At 36.4% G+C, this 21316-nt stretch overlaps 1 protein-coding gene across 2 annotated transcripts in view; it reads right to left on the minus strand.

Annotated features, from left to right (window-relative positions):
* The window catches only part of ARL15 (ADP ribosylation factor like GTPase 15), a 225458-nt gene that overhangs the window by 20712 nt on the left and 183430 nt on the right, over positions 1-21316 (minus strand). Inside the window, exon 7 of one of the 2 annotated variants that reach the window (XM_064405099.1) lies at positions 8319-8483. The exons of the other annotated variant lie outside the window; for it this stretch is intronic. Coding sequence (XP_064261169.1) covers positions 8334-8483 — 150 coding nt within the window. The 3' untranslated portion in view covers positions 8319-8333. Of the gene's footprint in view, positions 1-8318; positions 8484-21316 lie in introns of those variants that run through there. 2 annotated transcript variants of the gene reach the window in all.

Raw genomic sequence — 21316 nt, forward strand, 5'->3', positions numbered from 1 at the left:
CCCAGTGACAACCAAATATCCAGCTGCAACTAGGTTGAAGGATGAGAATTTGGCATATCAACAGCAAATAGGAAAAAGTTTACTCCCAGGCTCCATAGCTAAATGATCACCATTTTAGCTTTGACTGGCCCCCTGGAATAAGGCAGACAAGTTTTCTCAACATTCACCAGCCATGAGCAAAGTCTGCTTTATTTCCTATTCAAATTTAACTGCAGCAGTAGAACGGTCCATGTTAGTCAGGGACAAAGGTGCATGCTGCAGGACTGAAGCCCTATACAAATGTTGAAGTCACAAAGGGTGACTAGAGCTCCATTTGTGGGCTTACATTAAAATCAAGTCAAGTATGCCCAACAGAAGTGAAAGAGAGCTAAGAGTCTACACAGTTGTGCAGTTGTGGGATTTTTGTTGTTGTTGTTGGTTTTTGTTTGTTTGTCTGGGTTTTTTGTTGGGTTTTTTTAAGGGGGGGTTGCTTCTTTTGGGAGTTTTCGTTGGGGATTTTTAAGTGCAGGTGAGTTGTTTATTTGGGGGATATTTTTTTTCTTTTTATTTGGTTGGGTTTTTTGGTTGGTTGGTTGAGGTTTTTTCTCATTTTCTTGTTTTCATAATTCAGCTCAAAAGAGAACTCAGGAATGTAGGAATAGATGAAGAAATGGTAAAGGAGATAGCAAAAGAAAGACGTATTCCATTAGAAACAGAATAAAAGACACAGAACTCAAATTAGAAAGCTCAGATCATGATTAGTTTCAGATTAGTTTTGTTTACTAGAAATTGCAAGTGGTCAGTATGAGCCATTATTGCATAAAAACTCCATCTTCATTACAGCTACTCATTCCTCTCCAGTGCTTCCCATTCATTTCAGTTGAAATCTTTAATTCCATAAAGTCCACATTTTGGGTCATAATCCTGGGTTTTAAAAAAATTATTTTTTAAATAGTATTGAGATATTAAAGGAATACCACACTACTCCCTGTCTTTCAGACCAACCTGAATCTGGAAAACCTTCAATGTGAGTGGTGTTTTTGTAATTCATGCTTACTCATTAATGCAAGTACCAACTGCAAACCACTTTACTATCCACTCTAGTGCAACAATACCACTGCCAAATGCATGTCATCATCATACCTTCAAAATATGGCTAATAAAACAATATAGTAACATCTACCATCCTCATACCCAGTTACAATATCTAATATTCAGTCAAAGGAACACCTAGATAGATAACCATATATATCATATATAGAGAGAAGGTAATAGATTTGAACCATGTCTTCAGTAAATTAAAATTCAGATCTTCGATTATTTTTTAACATAAACATAACTGTTGAGCACTGTGAGTTCAGCAAATTTGGTTTCTTTACTTCTTTATAACTTGGTTTCATTCTAAGGGGCCCACATCTAAATGATGACTACTACTTTGGACATCGTTTAAGGAGGCATAAACAAGCTTCAGAATTGACACAAATTACCATAGGGATACCAGCTCTCTTTCTCAAAAATACTATTGAATTTTTGAAGACTTTTGTGCAAGAATACTATCTCATGCCCAAGAGATTAATGAAGGAAATGTCATCTATCCCCGTGAGCTAAATAAGTACTGTTTTCCCAGTCTTGCAGATGGAAAACGGAAAGGAAAGATTACAATCCTGAAATGGCAAGTTACTTCATCAAGTGTTTGATTACCAGTTTTGAACAGTCCCACTCAGATGGGTAAATACTTCACTTCTGACTTGCAAGCAATTTTTTCCAATTTTTCCCAGCCACCCCCGTCCCAAGTATGTTGGAATAAGCTCAGCCAGGTAATGGCTAGCCAGAAGAAAAACAACACTTCTTTTTAGGAACTCACACCAGCTCAGACTTGTTCTTTTCTGAGTCTGTGCCTTGGAGAAGTTCAGGAAACTTGTCATTTCTACACAGAAACTGCCTCCTAAAATAGACTCACTTACAAACAGGCTCTGGCAGCACCTGGATCTGGCACATCTTATGACCCCAAAAGGGGAATGACACAGGTGAGTTAGTGAGGAGCCATGACACGTTTTTGGATTTTCCTTAGACCCCTTGGCTTTTGGGAAAACAAGAGGCATTATTAGTGCATATCACCTAGCTATTTAATCAATTCCTTACAGAGGAGTGAATGCATCCAAATTTGCACTCAATTAGCTAGCCAAAAGTTAGACTGCCAGGGAGGGAACAACAGAAAAAGGTGCAGAGAGTTGGTTTCCTTGGAGGACAAAGGAGGACCTATCTCTCTTTAGGTAATCTCTTTAGATGCACAGAATGGCCTGGGCTGGAAGGCACCTTAAAGATCATATACTTACAGTCACCTTGCCATGGAGATGGATGCCATCCACTAGCCCAGGCTGCTCAGAGCTCCATCCAACCTGGCCTTGAACATCTGTGGATCATTCACAACTTGTCTGATCAACCTGTTCCAGTGCTTCACCATCCTCACAGTAAAGAATTTCTTCCTAATACCTATTCTAAACCTACTCTTTTCTCAGTTTAAAGTAATTCCCTCTTGTCCTGTCACTACATGACCTTGTAAAATGTCCCTCTCCATCTTTCTTTAGGCTCCCTTCAGGGACTGAAAGGACACAATTTCATGACCTCAGAGACTTCTCATTCCAGACTGAAAAGTCCCAATTCTTTTAACTTTCCACATAATAGACATGTTCCAGCCCTCCAATCACGTTGGTGGCCTCCTCTGGACCTTCTCTAACAAGCTGGTGTCCTCCTATGTTGAGGAGCCCAGCTCTGGATGCAGTGCTCCAGGTCGGTCTCAGCAGAGCAGAGCAGAGGAGCAGAATCCCCTCCCTGCCCTGCTGCCCACGGGGCTCTGGATGCAGCCCAGGACACGTTTGGCTCTCTGGGCTGGCAGTGCCATGGCCGGGGCATGTGCAGCCTCTCACCCACAGCACCCCCAAGCCCTTCTGGGCAGGGCTGCTCTGGGGCTGTTCATGCCCAGCCTGGGCTGGTACCAGGGGTTGTTCCTACCTGGATGCAGCAGCAGCACTTGGTCTTGTTAAATCCCATCAGATTCCCATAGGCCAACTTCTTGAGCTTGCCCAGATCAAATGTTGGGAAGCAGAAAATTGCAGTAATTTAGAATAATGAAAAATTTAGGTCTTTCCCAGTGTTTACTACTAAAATGAATTTTCCATTGTAAACACAGTAAGCTTTCTCATCTACGCATCTCAGCTTTTTTGCATAATTACAATATGTCCATATTAAAGTGTTAATTGTTTTCCTTTCAGGTAGGTTTGAATCCATAAATTCAATGGGTTTAAAAGAGACTAAAACTAAGTTTATACCAATCATATGTTGCTAGCAAATCTATCTCTCATTTTTATGAATAAATTTACAGAATTGCAGTATATTGAACAAATTTTTGCCATTTTCTCACGTTAACAGCTACATTAGGAAATCCAGTGCTACCTGTATGTCACACGTATAGCTGTTCAATAGATAGCTGAGACTTCTGCTTGGCATGAAGCCAAGGAAACTAGATTCTAAAGCCCATTAACAGTGTATCATGATTGGGAATTAAAGACTCTTGCGGAACCATAAACTGTCTAGAAAAAAAATGAGAAAAATAATAAAATTTGATCAGACGGTTTATATATTTTTATTAGTGCCTGGCAGCAGACTAGTAATAGACCATTTAAATGTGTACAGCAATGCAACTATATTGTGTCAGATGACAGTGCTGAAAAAGTCTGCAGACAGTAGAGTATGCATGCCCTAGACAGTAGAGAAATAATAATTTTAAAAACCCAATCAACCAACCATCTAAAAAGCTACCAAAAAAACCCAAAAAAACAAACAAAACCCCAACCCCACAAAACCTGACTAGACTTCACACAGCTCTTATCTGTATTTATCAAGGAGATATTCTCTGGAACATGGAGATTTTCTAAAGGAATCAAAACCAAACGTTTCCAGACTATCAACGTCAATAATTACATAGCAAGCACTGCCGAGAAACTAGAATTCCCACATTAAAATCCCAATCTAAAACACTCAAAGCATAACTACCCCACCAAACTCTGTTTAAATAAGGTAAAAATAGCTGTTTGATGCACAGCAAATTTGCACAGTCCAGAAGATGAATGCTTGAAGGTAGAACTACCTCTCTGTCAGTGGCTGTAAAAAGTAATCTTCTGAAGTACAGCTGGCACATTAGCCAGGAATTTCATACCATGTCAAAGGAATAAAATACTACTTTCTTCATAACAGAATATAAAATGAATATAGAGTAATATTTAAGTTAGATTTTATGTTTCCTAAAACATTCAAGTCCTGAGAAGCCAGATTTTTTGGTTGCAAAGTCATGTGTTTAAATACCAAAAGGATTGTATTTAGAAAACCAAGCATGTTTAAGAAGTTACAGAATCTTTTTTTGGCTTTCCCATTTAAGTTTAGTGACACTACAAACCTAATACTAATTAATTTTAGTTCCCAACACATTTGAGATGTTTGTGGATGTAGAGTTAATGAACACAACAGAAGATTCTCCAAGTAAATACAAACAGAAAGTCAGAACTTTAACTGATTATGGAAACATTAATGGTAGGTTTTTGTTGTCCTCCTCACCCACTAAAATGGTCTTACTGTTTACTTGTTAAGATATTTATATATATTTATACAGAATTTAAAGATAGAAAGCAAAAACTTCAAAGAAAAAAAGAGAAAATAAACATGGCTTGTTTATCCCTCTTCATTCTTTCCCCTCTCCCCCCCAGTCAAGTGCCTTTCCTGTGCTTACCTTGTTCTGATCTTTCAAATCCACCCAACTGGACAAGAACCATCTGCTGCAGCACCACAGCCCACAAGGCCAGGAATAGCATGGAGAACCATAGCATCACTTAGCCCACAGTCTGTTTTCTCACGACTGCTGAAAACATGTCCAACAGCCAGGTCATACTGCCTTCCATCTCCCACAGAACAGATTGCAGTGACTCAGGATCCTTCTGGGTCAGAAGTCCGCTGGGCCAACCTGCTGCTGCCGTACACAGAACTAATTCACCCTCTCACAGCCACTCTACCAAGCCTATTTTCAAATCATTTAAATGTATTCTGGCAGACAGCTATGACAAGTAAATGCCTTTTAGCAGCAGACTGAAATGAAGCTTTGGGACATTCAATGAAAACAGATGTGCAATACAGTTTAGCACTGGACAACTTGTTTTTCTTAACATGTTTTTTCTTGAATGATGCTTCACCAAACTACAGCAAGTGTTGTAGTGATATCACATTTTCCCTGCATTTTTGGAGGACTTCTTAGAACTATACCTGGGGTCTTAACACCCTGCTGTGCAAAAACTATTTTAGTGATTTCATTAATCCATTCAAGATCAGTAAAGCTTGCACACATTCATGTTAGTTGACTTCACAAGTTGGCTATAAAAATGATACAGAGAAGGGGAGTGGTTACTGCCAAAGACATAAGAACTTTAAATAATAAAAGTTAATAAACTCTACAGAAGAATAATTCAGATGGAATTATAATGTATGCTTCCTTTTTGTTTCCTGCTTACTATGTAGCAGAACTTATATTGGCAATTAAATCATAGTAAGATATATGTTTATGTGCTGAGCTTCTCTTATGTTCTCCTCATCCTCTCCCTAAACACACAAACCAAGAAGACACAGAAATTAACCAAACTACAAAAAGTCCAAACAACTCCTAAAATAGTCTCAAAACCATTTGCTTGAAAAAGATGCAGGTACCACCTGAAGTCAACAGAGGAGCTTTGCTATTGGTACCTTATATGGAAAGAACTGAGACGTGAAATCTTCATACAGAAAGACAGCTATATTAAGCAAGATAAATAGCATTGTCTTTCCTTGCTGTTATTCTTCACTGCTTACCATAGTCTTATACACTCTGATAATAATCCACTGACAGCAGAATGAAAAATGCTTGTGAGAGCCTTTGATATAAAGCAACACAGTTACTACCTAATTAGTAGCATAAATATTACATATTTTTACAATTAAAAATATAAACATTAGTTCTATAAAACTTTTGTATTACATTAAACCAAGTTTGAGATACATGAATTGAAGTACAGGAACAGTGAAATTCCTTGTTTCCCTACTGTGAAAAATATTTTAAAAGTCGATATAAAATTCTGGAACATCACAGCAAGACTGATTTCAATACAGTATATCAATAATAATAGCTTAAGAACCAGTAAAGGAGGCAAGAAAAAAAACCCAAGGAAATTATTTTCTGAAGCAATTGGGGTGTCTGCAAGAGGAGAGAATGAAAGTGATTGGTAGCATCAAGACATGTAATAAATCTAAACAGTCTGTGAAGGCACCATTCTCTGTACACCTCTGCTGAAAATTGCAAATTACTTTCAGTAGTGCTTTTTTACTCCTGAAAGGTGTTCCAGCAGTTTCAAACACAAAAGTACTTTAAAAATCAGTCCCAACTTTGCTGGCTGCTTGTCTAAACCTTTTGCTGTTGACAGATGTTTCTTTAATAGCTATAACAAAGATGATTTGTAGGCAAGATGAAGACTTGATGCTTTCCCAGGTGTTGTGTACACAGATTTCAGGAAAGGTGGGAAAAGCTCTTCATCTGAGGAGAAATGTACAGTGGAAGTTGTACTTTCAGACAATTATGTTCTTTTTCCTGCCCAGAGATCTGTGGTTCTTAAACACTACAAGTTACATGGCTTTTTACTGACAGCAATCTTCTGTAAAAGGTAAAAATATTCTGGTGCTAATGAAAAAAGTGTAATGTACTTAGAAACCAACTAGATACCACGGGTCACAAAGAAAGAAGCTTGTAGGCAATGGGCTGAAAGCCAGAAGGAAGCACTGTTAATCTGTCTGCTGCAGCTGGTGCCTCTTTCTGCTTCTCCTACTGGAGAATCAGGATGATACTTTGTCCACATCAGGACTACTGAGGCATGCAGAAAGGTAAAGCACAACTCAGTCAGAGAGTGAAAACAGAGCGCTACTGTGTGACCAAGCAATTATTTCTGGATACCGGCTTCTGTATCTCCAGGCAGGCATCTCAAGCTCAAAGAAGCTCATTCTCTGTTTTAAAAGCCCTGATACTCCGAAAGAGATATTGTTAAAAAGACTGCTGAGTCTCAGTAACTACCACCAGTGATAATGAAGGAAGAACTGTTCATAAACACCATGTCATCTCCTGTTCCCTGTGAGGGCAACTTCAAGTTCAACTGCAACCGTTCACATGCGAAGCTCTGCCAGGTTATGCTTGCTTACAGGCTTGCTTACAGAGTGCTTACAGACTGCTCATGCAACAGCAGTATGAGTGAGTGCAAAATCTCCCAACTGAGAATAAAGAGCTCTTAAGTAAAAAGAGAGAAATGTCAACCTGAAGAGATTGGGCTTTTTTCTAGTGGGAATATCCCCATGGAAATTCCTCCAAATCGAATATGCAAGACCACAGGAGGCTCATTTAAATTATTTGAATGGAAAAAAAACCCCCAAAAAACAAAAAACCAAAAACACAACAAAACCCCCCCCCCAAAAAAAAAACCAAAAAAAACCCCCCAAAACCCAAAAACAACAACCAAAAAACCCCCAAAAAACCAACCAAACAAAAAAAAACCCAAAAAACCACAAACCCCCCAAAAACAGAAAAAACCCAACAACAACAAAAAAAAAACAACACAAAAAACCACAACAAAACACAAATGAATATACATAGAAAGTTCATTAAAAGAATTCCAGCTGTGAATGAACAAATCAACTATTGCACAAAACTCATCTACAGAAATAAAGACCAGTATTTTTATTAATTTTAAGATCCAGATATTCATAGTTTGATTTGTCAAAGTTTGTAGCATTTTACAGCACTTTCCAGAGTCAAAGTGCCTACTAAGTCTTTCATGGTCAATATTTACCATAGAAAAGTTCTCTCAAGCTGGGTATCAAAAAGAAGAGAACTGAGAGAAAACACAAAAAGGAACCACTAAAAAACACTAGGTTTCAATGACCTATTTGGCACTAAACAAATAAAATCTATGATAAAGACAGTCAGATAGAGAAGCCTTCAATTACTACAACCACATAGTTCTTTGCACGTTGCCTTGCACATCCTCCCAACTCGATCCTATTCCTTTCTTATAGGATCACCAGTAAATTAAATAGAACCAGGATTAAATAGAATGCTAAGTAAAATTTTAAGCACATGCTTCAAATATTGAGAATGTACCATTAATACATAGAAAGAATTTAAGACATTTAAGGACCAGAGATAGGACCCGTATCATCTCTAAAAGTAAGTCCTTGTTTAAGAGCTTCAAAGAATCAAGGGTTAAACACTAATAAATATTCTTAATGGCTGATTCCTAGAAGAATCCTTGCTGAATCTTACTCTTTTGCCTTACCACCAAAGTATCTGCATGTGCTTCAGACTGTCTGACGGCCAATTTTTGGCTCTCCATACTTGGTACTAAGGTCTGTGAAGCACATCTTTCACAAAGACACTGAAGAAGAATCTGTAGAAGGAAGTTTAACAGCCAACGATGTCAAGAGCACAATATCACATGATTGACATTAACACTTCACCAATACAGAATGCCAAAAATAATCACAAATTAATTTAGGCTCAGTTTGTCAAATGAGATGCTAACTGTTATATTCCTAACCCAGGAATGCTGATTTGAATGTTGGCTTTGAATGCTGACTTGGTTTTCAGAGGTGTTGAGAACTTGCAAAGTTCAGGGTTTCAGACCTTGAACATCACACCATTTGTTGAAGTACCTAAATATAAATTATGTAACATAACTGGAGGTTAGGCTGGATTGCTTCAAAATTTTGTTGATGAGAAAATTAAAATTAGTCACTACTTTATTCCAATGAAACAACCAACAGAAGCACCCAGAATCATGTGGTGACTGTGGTTTTACAGCAGTATGGAACCACAGCACTGTAGCTACACGAAACCAAATCACGGTAGCTAGAAAGCCACTTTAAAAGTATTTTCTACAGCAAGTTTTCAACCTGGAAACAGAAAGAAATAGCAGTGATGTTCTTTGTTGTACTCAGTTTTGAATCACTTTTTGGGAAGATGATTGTAAATCATTTAGGCAGAGAAAACATTTCCATAGATGGCCACAGCTGAAATGCATCCACACAAAAACTAAAAATAAAACAGAATTATGCATCAAACTAACATAAGTGTTATCTATTACAAAGTGCAAAAAGAATGCAGCTCACATTGAACATAAACCATAGCATGCTCAGAAAGAAGACCACACTAACCTACATGCAACCAACTGAAAATTTAAAATCAATTACAACTTTAAAAAAAATGTTACACAAAAAGTCACCTGTGTGCACTGTGTAGCATGGGTCCACACAGACTTCAGTTAATATGGTCACTGTCCTTTGTTGTTGATGACAAAGATTATCAGAGAAACAGAAACTTACAGAGGGAAATGTGCCTGAAGCATAAGCCCTCTCTCCCACATACCAACAAGATCCTATCTCATGTACTAACTGGAAGCCAAGCACACAGGGCAGAACCTTAATACAGGTTCCAAAAAAGCAAATTAACTGTTTCTCAAAAGAAGTAATTTAAAATAAGAACAACTAAAAGAGAAATAAATCATTCATACAAAAGAGAGAAATTCTGTTCAATGTGGTATCACTGGCCACTAAAATCACCCACCAATAAGCATCTATGCCTGACAAAGTATGATTCTGTTACCAAATGAATTTGCAGCAGGATGGAAGAGAATATAGAGGCAGCAATATTTCCCCCTTAAAAACAACAATAATAATGTAGCTGCAGTATGCATGCTCTCAGACATTTTTCTTTACATTTATCTATATATTAGAAGACCCAAACCCTTTCACTTTACTTTAGGAAAAAGAATGTTTTTCTCTTTCATATGCAAATGCTCATCTATCTACATAAAAACAAATCATTGTAGAGCTGAGAGGGAAAATTCTCTCCCTCCTACAATTTCCTTTTTCACCCCCAAATGTCATATTATACATAACAGCAAGTTACACATATGTATAGAGTAATAAATTACTTCATACACTGTTGCATCAGAAGACACATGGAATGTTTGTAGTAGTCCTTACAAAATGCCATTTTTAGGATAGCCCACATACTTGAGCATTTGCTTCACTTTCATCTGCCAAAATATGTAATAGGATGAGTGTTTGGTGCTTAGAACTATTTTTTGGTTCTTATTTGTATCTGGAATTAAAAAACATTTTATTAGGAGAAAATGTACTTGAACACATAACTTATGGAGTAGCAACTTTAGTGTTTTCACTATATCTGCTTCCTCTTACACAAACCATACACAACATGTAAGAAATGGATAAAGCTCAGTGAAGGAAAATCTACAACCAAATCCAACCACATCAGACTGATCTAGTTAAACAAGAATACACGTTGCAAATTTTGTCTCCCCAGTTAGCATTTTTAGTGTCTAAATTTCCATCAGTGCAATGATCTACCTACTCATGAACACGGCTCCTTTAAAAGGATTTCCCACAGACAAAATAAAACCAAACTGTGAAACTTGCTGTCACGGAATGCTGTGGATGCCAGAAGTGTAAATACATTCAACAATTTATTTGAGAGATTCATGGAAGCAGCATTCTTTTAGGTGGAAAGGTATGAATGCAACACTGCATGATTAGCAAGTACCTAAAGATCACTCAAAACTGGGATAGGATGATGGGTGAAGCATCACTGTGTACCTACACTGGTATAATGGCACTGCAAGCCAACCATGGTCGGAAAGGGGCACTGGGAAAAATGGTCCTTTGGTGTGACTCAGTGCAGCAGTTGGTGTCTTGCAGTTCCATACCGGAGCTTTTTTCCAAAACACAACCAACTTCCATTCTGTGTATCATACCTAGACCTTCTATATATAAACTGAAACAAACATCAGAGTGATGAATTGTCTAGTGAAGCCAATGCACAGAGAACTGCAGGAACCTGTTATTCATGCAGTCTCTACATTCATACATTCTTCACTAAGAACAACTCAGTATACCTGTCTTTACATTGTCTTGCCAGTCAAAACACCCATAGTGAACCTATATTAAGAAAAGAGTTATTAATATTTTAAAACAAGTAATTATTTAGAATAATTTTAAAATAATTTTGAATATCAGAAGACATCTTTGCCATAATTTAAGTCCAAGATGAGATGTTTCTATCAAAAAAAAAAAGTTCCATACTTTCTGAACACATAAAATTATGCTAAAGTATCTAACACAGTTACAGAAGTTTTTGGACATGACAGTACATAAAAACACTTATTCCAGGAGCAAAAGACCCCAGAGTATGGAAAATTTCTCTTACTCAATGGCATCATACATCAGTTTCCTTAAGCAAAAAAATACAAAATTCCCTATGTAATATTTGAATGCAAATGAAAAGCAACTTTTATGAAATCAGATTCAAAAATCCAATTATTTTTGAGCAAGAAGACATAGAATAGGAGCACAGTTTTGATTAAAAACAAAATAGAATTCCTTTTAAAGAGAAAAAACTTAGCCAAAGCAATGCCATATAGCAAATGTTCTTGCAGGGCTACACTCCTCTCTTGATCCAATGTAAATAAGGAAAAAGATCAGAATAAGAAAAGAGCTGGAAATCAGAGTTTGTTACTTTGGTTTTCCATATTTGATGAGGAAAAATAAGATACAACATGAAAGAATTTAATGCTATTAAAGGTCGTTTTTTAAACAAGGGAGCCAACCAACTGAATGTAATGAAATGAAAGCTAAAAAGAGATAGAAAATCATTACTCAGTCTTGGACACCAATTGCAGATTTCTACCAACATAAAATAGCTATAAACATTTCAAAAGAAGTGTGAGGCTGAACCATCAAAAGTGTAAAAATCCCTGCACTTCAGGGGAGGATTGCAAACTTGAGCTAATAGGGTGCAGCTCAGTACTCTAGCAGAGAAGGAGGGAGCATTCCTCAAGTAAAAACCACTAGTAATTAGGCTAATATATGATGTGCACAGCAGCTTCCAGGTTTCTACCATGTAGCATTCTAGTTTATATTATTAACATTACTTTAGGAAAAACCAATAGCAATATGTGCTGTAACCTGGTGTTCTGAATAGTTGCCTGTTGGACTTGACTTTCAGAGGCTTTTTGAGTGCAGGACATTTGACATAGTGTGAAAGGCCGTAAATAGTTTTAACATCACTCAAAACTACCAAAAGATATCCACAGATGAGCTACAAACTAAAGTGGAGGAACTCATGCAGACAATACAACCTTGGCACTCAGAATAGCTTAGACCTCCCAAACTTCCTGGTTGTTTTTCCTCTTGCTTTTGGTATATAAAAAAAGAGGAAAACACAACCTTTTAAAATTTACAGACTGCTATTAGGTTTCTTAGCAGTCATCCATGGGTCAGTTATGGGAAGATTCCTTTCACATGATGGATAAGAGAAGTAAATTTAATTTATGAAAAGCATTATGTGAGAATCTAGACTAAATCTTACCTTGTTTTCACCGACAACAAGCTTGGGAATTAAACAGATTATGAACATTAAGTATTAAAAAAAACCCTAAAGCCATGTGATTTTACGTAGCATCTCAGTAGGGAGTCAGTGTGGGCCAAGAGGCTCACTTCACAGAAGGTATCATTGCAAGACCAGAGCAAAGACTGCTCACCATGTCCCCGGGTTCTATTTTTTTCTAGCTTTGTTTGGCATATGGGCATAAAATCTTTAGGAGACTGAAAGTCTCTGACTGATAGAGATGTCCAGTGGCATGAGGGCAAGTATTGATGGATTAATGGGTCTCTGACATTACTGAATTTTTTGCACACTATTTTACGCAGCAATAGGACAAACTAAAAAGTCCTGTTAAAATAAGTGCTTGAGCAAAACTCCTGTTATCACACAGTCTTAAAATTATGTTAAGAAGTCATACATTTTCCCTCACATATCTCCATGCCCTCAAAACTGCTCCCAGAACTTTCATGTAGCTTTTTCAGCACAGCTTCAAATCACAGATTTTGTGATTTACAAGCATTTTTCCCTGCAGAAGGACTTTTCCAAATCCCACTGTACAGAGATAGCTGCACAAAATAAGACCTTATTATATCAGAAAATATACTTTTGAAATAAAAAGTTCAGTTACAAACCACTAGAAATGCCCACCTCAGTTTTTCAAGAGCACCCTTCAAGGTATGGAATTACTGAGTACTCAATATTTTAAAATACTTGCTATTAGTTCTGTAGATCTAACCATTGCTGTATCACTGTCAAATGTTTGGGATAAGTAAATTTGGTATGGTTATCCTATTTTCAGCAGAGGCAACTAGAAATTGTCTTTCTCTGTCTGTATCACTGTACAGACAAGACTGTAACACTTTGATGGACCTTTCAGAAGGCGAAATTACTTACATTCAGAAAATTATTTGAAAACTCGAAGTCTTACAAAGAAACTTCCTATTAGAACCTATGAAGAATGGTGGTGGGATATAATAAACCCCTAAATGTACAGTCTTCAGCTGACCAGAACAGCTTTGCATGTACTAGAAGCAGATGCTGGCATGTTTCAGCAATCTCCTTTCTAAAGGCTTAGTGCCACCACAAAGCATATGGCTAAGGATCAACACAATGAGATTGGACTGTTCATTGAGTTACACAGAAACCTCATTTATCTGTTTTGGAAGGCAGAGTTAGGTAGCCTGTATTTTCACATTAACAACTGCAGAGCACTCCAAACTGCCAGAGCACTTCAGGTCCTATGATTTATTCTTCTCCAGGACACTTAAATTAGTGTGTGTAGATGGAATCTTTTCACTTGAACTAAAGCAGATAATGCAAAATAATTTTCACTGACAGATTTTTTTCTTCACCTGTTTTTAAAAAATTAATTTACAAGTCATTATGGTTTTGTTCAGCATAAATGTATATCTACAGACATCCTCTATTCATCCATTTGGCAGAAATTAGGACAAGAAACAGCTAAATAAGTCCTAGAGTGCATTTGAATATTACATCCATGCATTCAACAGGTAAACCTACATCTAATAATCTTACTGAATAAGAATAGAATGAGTGCATGTGTGTAGATGATAAATTAGATCACAAAGCGCAAAAGTTTTTCTGAAGGTCAATGAAAGTGCTTTCATTACTCAGTTTCTTTTGTACACTGGTAGGATCTGACCTTTCCTTCAGACTGCCCAGCAGTTTTAAGTTTGTCTGGTCAAATAATTTCAGTGCAGCCTTCATCTGAAACTACAGAAGAAACTATTCATAAGTATACATAACTAGCAATGATTTTTATTTAATTAGATTTTTAATAGAACAGGTTTAAAATTCAAATTGGAAAGAATAAAAGTATGAAAAAAACACATTTGGCAAAACAGAACATCAGCATGGTGTCCCATGCAATCCAGGGAAATGAGACACAGCATATTACTGCACCATTTTTCCCAGCAGAGTTAAACATCAAAATACCTTCCCTTTCAGTTTATACAAAGGCCAGACACAGAGAAAAATGCATAAAGTATGACATTAGCCATACTGGAGTTATTAATGGAATAAATGCAGCAGTCAAAGACCCTCTGAAGATAAAAGCATCACTCTCTCCCATCTCTGGAATTCTGCCCAAATCACAGTCATATTTTCATATTTGTCGGCCTCTTTTCCCTTGTAATGAAAGAGTTTCCTTCATAACAGTAAATAAAAATTAAGTGTTCCTTCTGTGCTTCAAAGTAAAATGGTTTCAGTAATGATGCAGACAGTACAGTGTGCATCTTTCTAAGGAAAGATTTACTGCTTCAATTTCAACTTAACATTTTGTATTGCTTCAGGGTTAAAAATACTAGGACATGTAATCATGCAGAAATCTATTTCTTACAAGCAAATTGGTTGCTTTTTCTGGTATCTAGTTCTATGTTTGAGAAGGGTCACATTTACTCATTAATACTCTGAGAAAGAGGTTTTATAATGTAAACATATGTGCTGTAAAACTAAGTCTTGCATAGTCAACAGTAAAATAATCCTTAAAATTTCAGTGTAGAATGTTAACTAGACTTGGCCTTAGAATTCTTTCTGCAGGCAAAGTAACTGAGCTAAAAAGAACTGTTATGTCAATCACTGATTTGACAGACTGACAGTTACATCAGTTATGACAATTTCTGGTCTTACAGACAATCCACAGAGTTTCTGTACAAATCACAGCTATTATTGTTTGAACTCGAACCAAACTTTAAAGCAAGATCTCTGGCCTAGTTTTAAAAATTGCAGAAGCTCTGACATAAGAACAAGTCACTGTGGAACAGAGAGTTATGTTTCCAGGAACCATGCTGACAGTTTACCTTGGCCCAAGACAAATTCAAGACAGTTTACATCCTCTGAGAACTAACCTCATTTAGATTTGTGCTTGCTGAAGGCTAAGTGGGCATGGACTACGATCATGAATGAGCTGACCTGTAGCAAGTTCACATCCCATTGCAACTGTCTTTCCTCCCACTCCCACCAAGCACTTCCTGGAGCATGCAAAATTATTTCTGTATTTAACTCCCTCATATTTGAGATACCCTTCTATTCAAAATCGTCCGCGTGTTCACTTACACATGACAGTAATTTCTGGTTTATTTACTTGTTTACATAAGAGACACAGCTTCTTTTAATTAATAGTAAGTGATTTTGCTTTATCTGAAATCGGATATTCTAAACACTTGACTCTGAAAAACAGGCTCCAGATCTGTTAGAAATAGGGGTAAAACCATTAGAAAGCATTTGGACCTAAAAAGACAATGCTTTCTTTAGCTGAATGAGGAATGGTAGTTTCAGTCTTTGGTATTCAAAGACAATTTTGCTGTTACTATTTCCCAAGAAAGTTCTGCTGTCTTAAGGCAAAGTTGAAGCATCAGGGAGAACACAGAAATGCCAATGTTATGAACCACATATCACTTTGTCTGTGCAATGCTTCATCTTATCATGACTGCACACGAAGTTAAATAATATTCTTAAGTGGTATTGTTCATTTTCTAACTAAATTCTGTAATTAAAAAAAAAAAGAGAGAGAGAAAAAAAAAGCTGTGGCTAGCATATAGTAGACCTTTAAATCTCTTTAGGAATCCTTTTCTACATACTGTAACAGTGAGCTATTTTCTGTCCTCCCACTCTCACCCAGAAGCAATGTCTGCTTGTCACTTAGATAGATGCTCATGAAAGATATAAGTAGTAACAAGTTGTTGATTTCAATATTTAATTTATTGCCAAGACTAGAAGCAATAAGCAAAAATCTGTTTGACTACAAGCAGTCAGCAAACTAAATACCACCACAAACAAGCCTTTATCCTTTAAGTGTAACTCAACTACACCTTACAGCTCTTCTCCTTCATGCAGCAAGTCTTTAAATAATAAACATCTAATGAAGCTGGAGTATCTCTACACTGTCCTGGATATTTAGCCTCTTGACATAATGCAGTTGAGCTGTTTCTTGCTTGCTACACCTACTTTTTTTTTTTTTTTTTATTATTTAGCAAATTTGGTGTCACACTGTGACCAAGGCTATGCAAGGCAGCACACATGCATGCTTTTCTCTAGAACATGTTTTTGGGGCCTGCAGTCTGAATCTCAAATACAACAGTGAAGAGACCTTCCATATCTATGAAGACTTGCAGAACATTACCCACATGTGTTGTAACAGGACTTGAGGGACACATGGATTTTGAAGGGACTTACTCACTGTTCTGCATCTCTTTCAATGTATAAGGGAAGAGCAATGTCAATTATCCTCATAAGCTAAGAGGATTTATAGTTACAAGTAATTATTGCTTTATATTTTCTTTCAAAGTCATAAGCAAAAGATTGCATTTTTAAACTGTTATTTTTTTCATGTTTCCAAAAGATATACCAGGTAATGCACATTTTTGATCTGAACCCAAATGGCAATCATTTGAATGTTCAAACAGTTTTTGTTAGGTATCTATTTCATACTAAATGTTCAATTTGGTAATAAGAATAAATTTCCTGAGCTGAGGTTCCATTCAACCATGGTGCAATGCTCTACAGATCACAATAACACACTAAGTAAAAGCTGGTTTTAAAACCTCCTAGACTGAAGATTTTTAATTAAATAAAAGAAAAAAAGATTAATATGAGTTATCAAAATGGGTTATCAAAAGTTTTCAATCTGTAGAGATTTCCTGCATATCTAGAATGAAGGCAGCTTCAGCACTGCTAATGGTGTACAAGTCTCAATGTGGTTGTAAGAAAAAAATCCAAAGTCCACAAAATCTCTACAAGCTCTTCTAATCCCTGCAATAAACTTAGTAAGATAAAAATAAGGGCAATGAGAAAACTGCATTGCAATATTGAGGGAGCATTGCCAGTTGCTGCTCTCATCTAAATGGGGATCTTTTGTTTGAGCTCCCCTGTTGCTCACTGCAAGAACAAACTGCCTAGACAAGTTCTAAACCTTCAGGTGCTCCATAGGCCAAAGTCAATATTTTAAATACCACCCCAAGAACACCACCAGAATTATTAACTTACAATTTTATCACGAGTCTCAGGATATTTGTTGATTTTTTTTTTACACTTCCCAGTTTCCAGAGCCACACAGTGACAAAAAAAAACCCCACTTGTTGAATTAAAATAAAGAGTTGTTGGAAGTAAATACACTTAAATAAGCAGCCTAACATGTTCCTTACCAGCTTTGGGTTAAGAAGGTGGGTTAAAATGCAGTTCAATAAAATTCATGTTGCAAACATCTAATCACAAGCAGACAGAAGTCTGCACTACAGTGCTCCACGCTCAGTCTTCTATAAAAATACAGATGGAAAAATGTTTTTTTTGGCCATTGATCTACTTGATCATTGCCAACAGCTAGAAATCTAGCAGGATTTGTAGCTCATGAATACTTCCACCAAATTTTCTGATAGTTTCCCTTAAACTAGAACCAGTATTTTCTTTCTTTTCCTTTGATTGAGCTTCTGCCAACCAACTTACTTTTGTGCATCAACCAGTCCTGCAAAATACAGTGACAGACTGCTGAGACCATCTTAAAAGAAAAAAGCTCATGTTGATAGGATTATGACAGCAACAAGCCTGTAGCTCTCTATTCCTGTTGGATTTTGATGCCAGGAGAGTTCCCCTAAGAGAGAAGAAGTTCTTCAAACTCCCTGGGGGAACATTTTGCAGAGAAGGAACACTTGAAATTTGATTTGTCCACTGAATGAACAGCACTAAAAGTCTGTTCAAATGCTAAAACAAACACATGAAGTACAGCACAGCCAAGTAACTTTACTTTATAAATCATATCGTTTTCATTTCCTGAATTCATAACCACAGTGATGCAATAATGGAAACTTTTGTATGTTTATAAGTTAGATGACCCACAATCATTCCCTACAGTAAGCACTAGTAATTTCTGACTATTAAAATAATTGTTATATTCTATTGCTATGGTTTGCTTAACATTATAAGGTGAGTTTTCTATTTCACAAACCGTATTACATTGGCAGCAAGATTTCTGACCTTAGCCAACAGTATTGGATGTGATTAATTTCTAACATTCTTTTTGGAAGTCAAAATAAACATCTACTCAGTTTTCTTTGTTTGCCATCTCAACATCCTAAGCTGGTTGGCCTTCTCACAAATGCATGTTGGTTGTCCCTAATTAACTTTTTTTTTCTTTTTAAAATGTTTGAATTACATCCAGTTAGATTATTTCCATTTAAACTCTCTTTCATCTAACATTAATCCCCAATTGTTGCATTTAATTTAAAATAACAATCCCACATTATATTTTAAATTAAACTGTCAATTAAAATAGACTGTTCAGACTTACAACAAAAGTAACTGATGTGGCAAATAATGATGGGAAAATGAAGATGCCTTTTACACAAGTCTATATACAAAGTACTGTATTATAGAATCAGATCTTAAAACACCACCACATCTGATCAAGAAAGTTAGTATGTACCATTTCAGAATATGTAGAGGAATTGCTTTAGGATATTATTTTGTAACCCTTCTTTCTTAAATTCGTCTCCATCTCACTATCTTTACTGCTTAGAGGTAGAAATGAATTTGCTCTCTCAGCTTCTGCCATAGATTCATCACCTATGTAATTAACAAAATTGCTGAAAAGATACCTTGCAGATTTTTTCAGAATTCTTCTGAAGGAGAACAAACCTGTCCTTTTGTAGAATAACACACAAAGAAGCCATGCAAGGTTGGATTCTACTTTTCACACTTCTAATATTCAAGCATTTGCTTCACACCTTCAGTGTAGTAGCTGCTTTCCAGATACTTGAGAAGGGCAGCTTGTTGTCTTTCAGACAGCAGATCAAACTAGATGTGCCATTTAAGTAAAATAACCACAGAATAGCTTGCTGGAAGTAACAACCACACTATGAGGCTCAACAGATGAGACGCAATGAAGAAATTCTGTCTATACAATCTGCTTCATCCATTTCTTTTTATAATTGACTTTAATCTTTGCATCCTATGTCTCATTCTCAATTTGTTTAATTGGCTGAAGTCTAGAATGGCCTCCAGCTGTCTAGACCATTGAACTAAGAATGCAACCCTGCACTAGCTCAAAGTGGAATGCCTCAAGTTTTGCTCCTGGAAATTTACATGAGCAGTTATTCACACTGCTTTCTAGTTTGTCTTTGCAAGGTACTTCCTGTTCTGCTTGTTTTAATCGCCTACCTGTCAGTCTACCAAAGCATTACCTGACTACCAGTGTATTTACCATAAATATACATTTGTTTCGCAAACAATTACAGTTTTTGTCAGTGTGGATCTTCCATCATTCTGCCCTTTCATTCACTTACAAGGTATATTTTATGTCCTTCCATGATGTTAATTCCATTATTGAGCATAATTGCTTCAGTACAATGAAGTATCTTTCTCTTTCTTTCTCTCCTCCTCTCCCACATCATAATTTTTCTTTTATTATGGGTGCATGACCCTATGTCTTAAGAGTAGAAGATTCCTGCATGTTTAATCTTAACTTTCTCATAAACTAGGTCTGCTGGAAATGTTATGTGTTACATTTAATTTTTAGAGTAAGTTCACTGTAGCACTTCAGTAAATAGTTATTTAAATTTTATATCTAAGAACAAGGTGATTTTAAAACACCCATAGTTATATATTTTGATTTTTTTAAACCAACACACAACTTACCATAGCTCCTAAAGTGTTTAATTAATTTTTCTATTTTCTGACATAGAAGATACAGTTGGGCTGTGTACCTGTGTCTTGGGGTGATACACCAACATTCTCATGGCTTCATTTCACCATTTACATCAACCAATCGTCCCTTTGAAATGCCAGTCCCTGAACACTTAAAAAAGATTCTTTGATAAGGATTGAAGTCAAACTAGTTGTCTCCCTCTCTCTCTTTCCAGCAGAAAAGAGAGTTGATATACTAAGAGACCACTCGACTGATCCCATCCACCCAGTAATTTGGCAGATGAGGTATGCCACCAGCCTATTAAACCTCCAAGTCTCATGAAGATCAACAGGTGTGCAGAGCACTGTAATCACATTAACTGACCCACTCTCTTAAAGAATGAAGCCCAGATCCAAACCTGAAAAAGCCACAGAGGGATGTAATAGCATACGTATTTTAACTACAGAAAAGCCAGAGATAATCCTCAGATCAATTTTAAGACTCAAGTCCATTAGAATTCTGTACCTTAGATTCCTTCCAAGGTATCATCTTCACATTTTTAATTTAGCATCTGCAGATTGTGCATCTCCGTTCTTGTTTCCAACTTTTCTGTCTGCTTATCTAAACTGTTTAACAATTTGAAAGTTTATTTTCTTGGATTTCTATACCCAAGAAGAGAGTCACTCTTCTGTATGACTCTCCATCCATTATTAAGCAGTAAAACCTCAACAAAGTTTTCAATAAATTTTCCTTCAGCTTGCTTTCATTCCTTTTGATGGTATCTGTCAAATCTCTATATTCTCTTTCACCACAATTCTCCACAGGTGAGGATTTCTGTTTTATCTATATTTTAATAATTCTCAATTATATTTACCAGATTTAAAACCTATCTTTATGTGTCCCAAAAAGCCCATCCTATTTTATTCCAGATTATTCTTTCTATTTGATCCTTCTTACTCTTCCATTATCTCCATACATTGTCAACATCTTTTGGACAGCCTGTAAAGGGATTACTCACTTTTATGATATTGTTATTTGTACTTCCTTAAAGTACAAGTTTACCACATATCAGTTGTGCAATCCTCCCTCCCTTCAATTTTATTGATGTCTTTTTTTTTTATTTGGACTTCTCCATAGAGTTATTTCTTCTTTATATTTTACATGTTCTCCTGATTAATTTTTTC

Source organism: Passer domesticus, chromosome Z (genome assembly GCF_036417665.1).
Source record: "Passer domesticus isolate bPasDom1 chromosome Z, bPasDom1.hap1, whole genome shotgun sequence".
In the NCBI taxonomy this organism is placed as follows: domain Eukaryota; kingdom Metazoa; phylum Chordata; class Aves; order Passeriformes; family Passeridae; genus Passer; species Passer domesticus.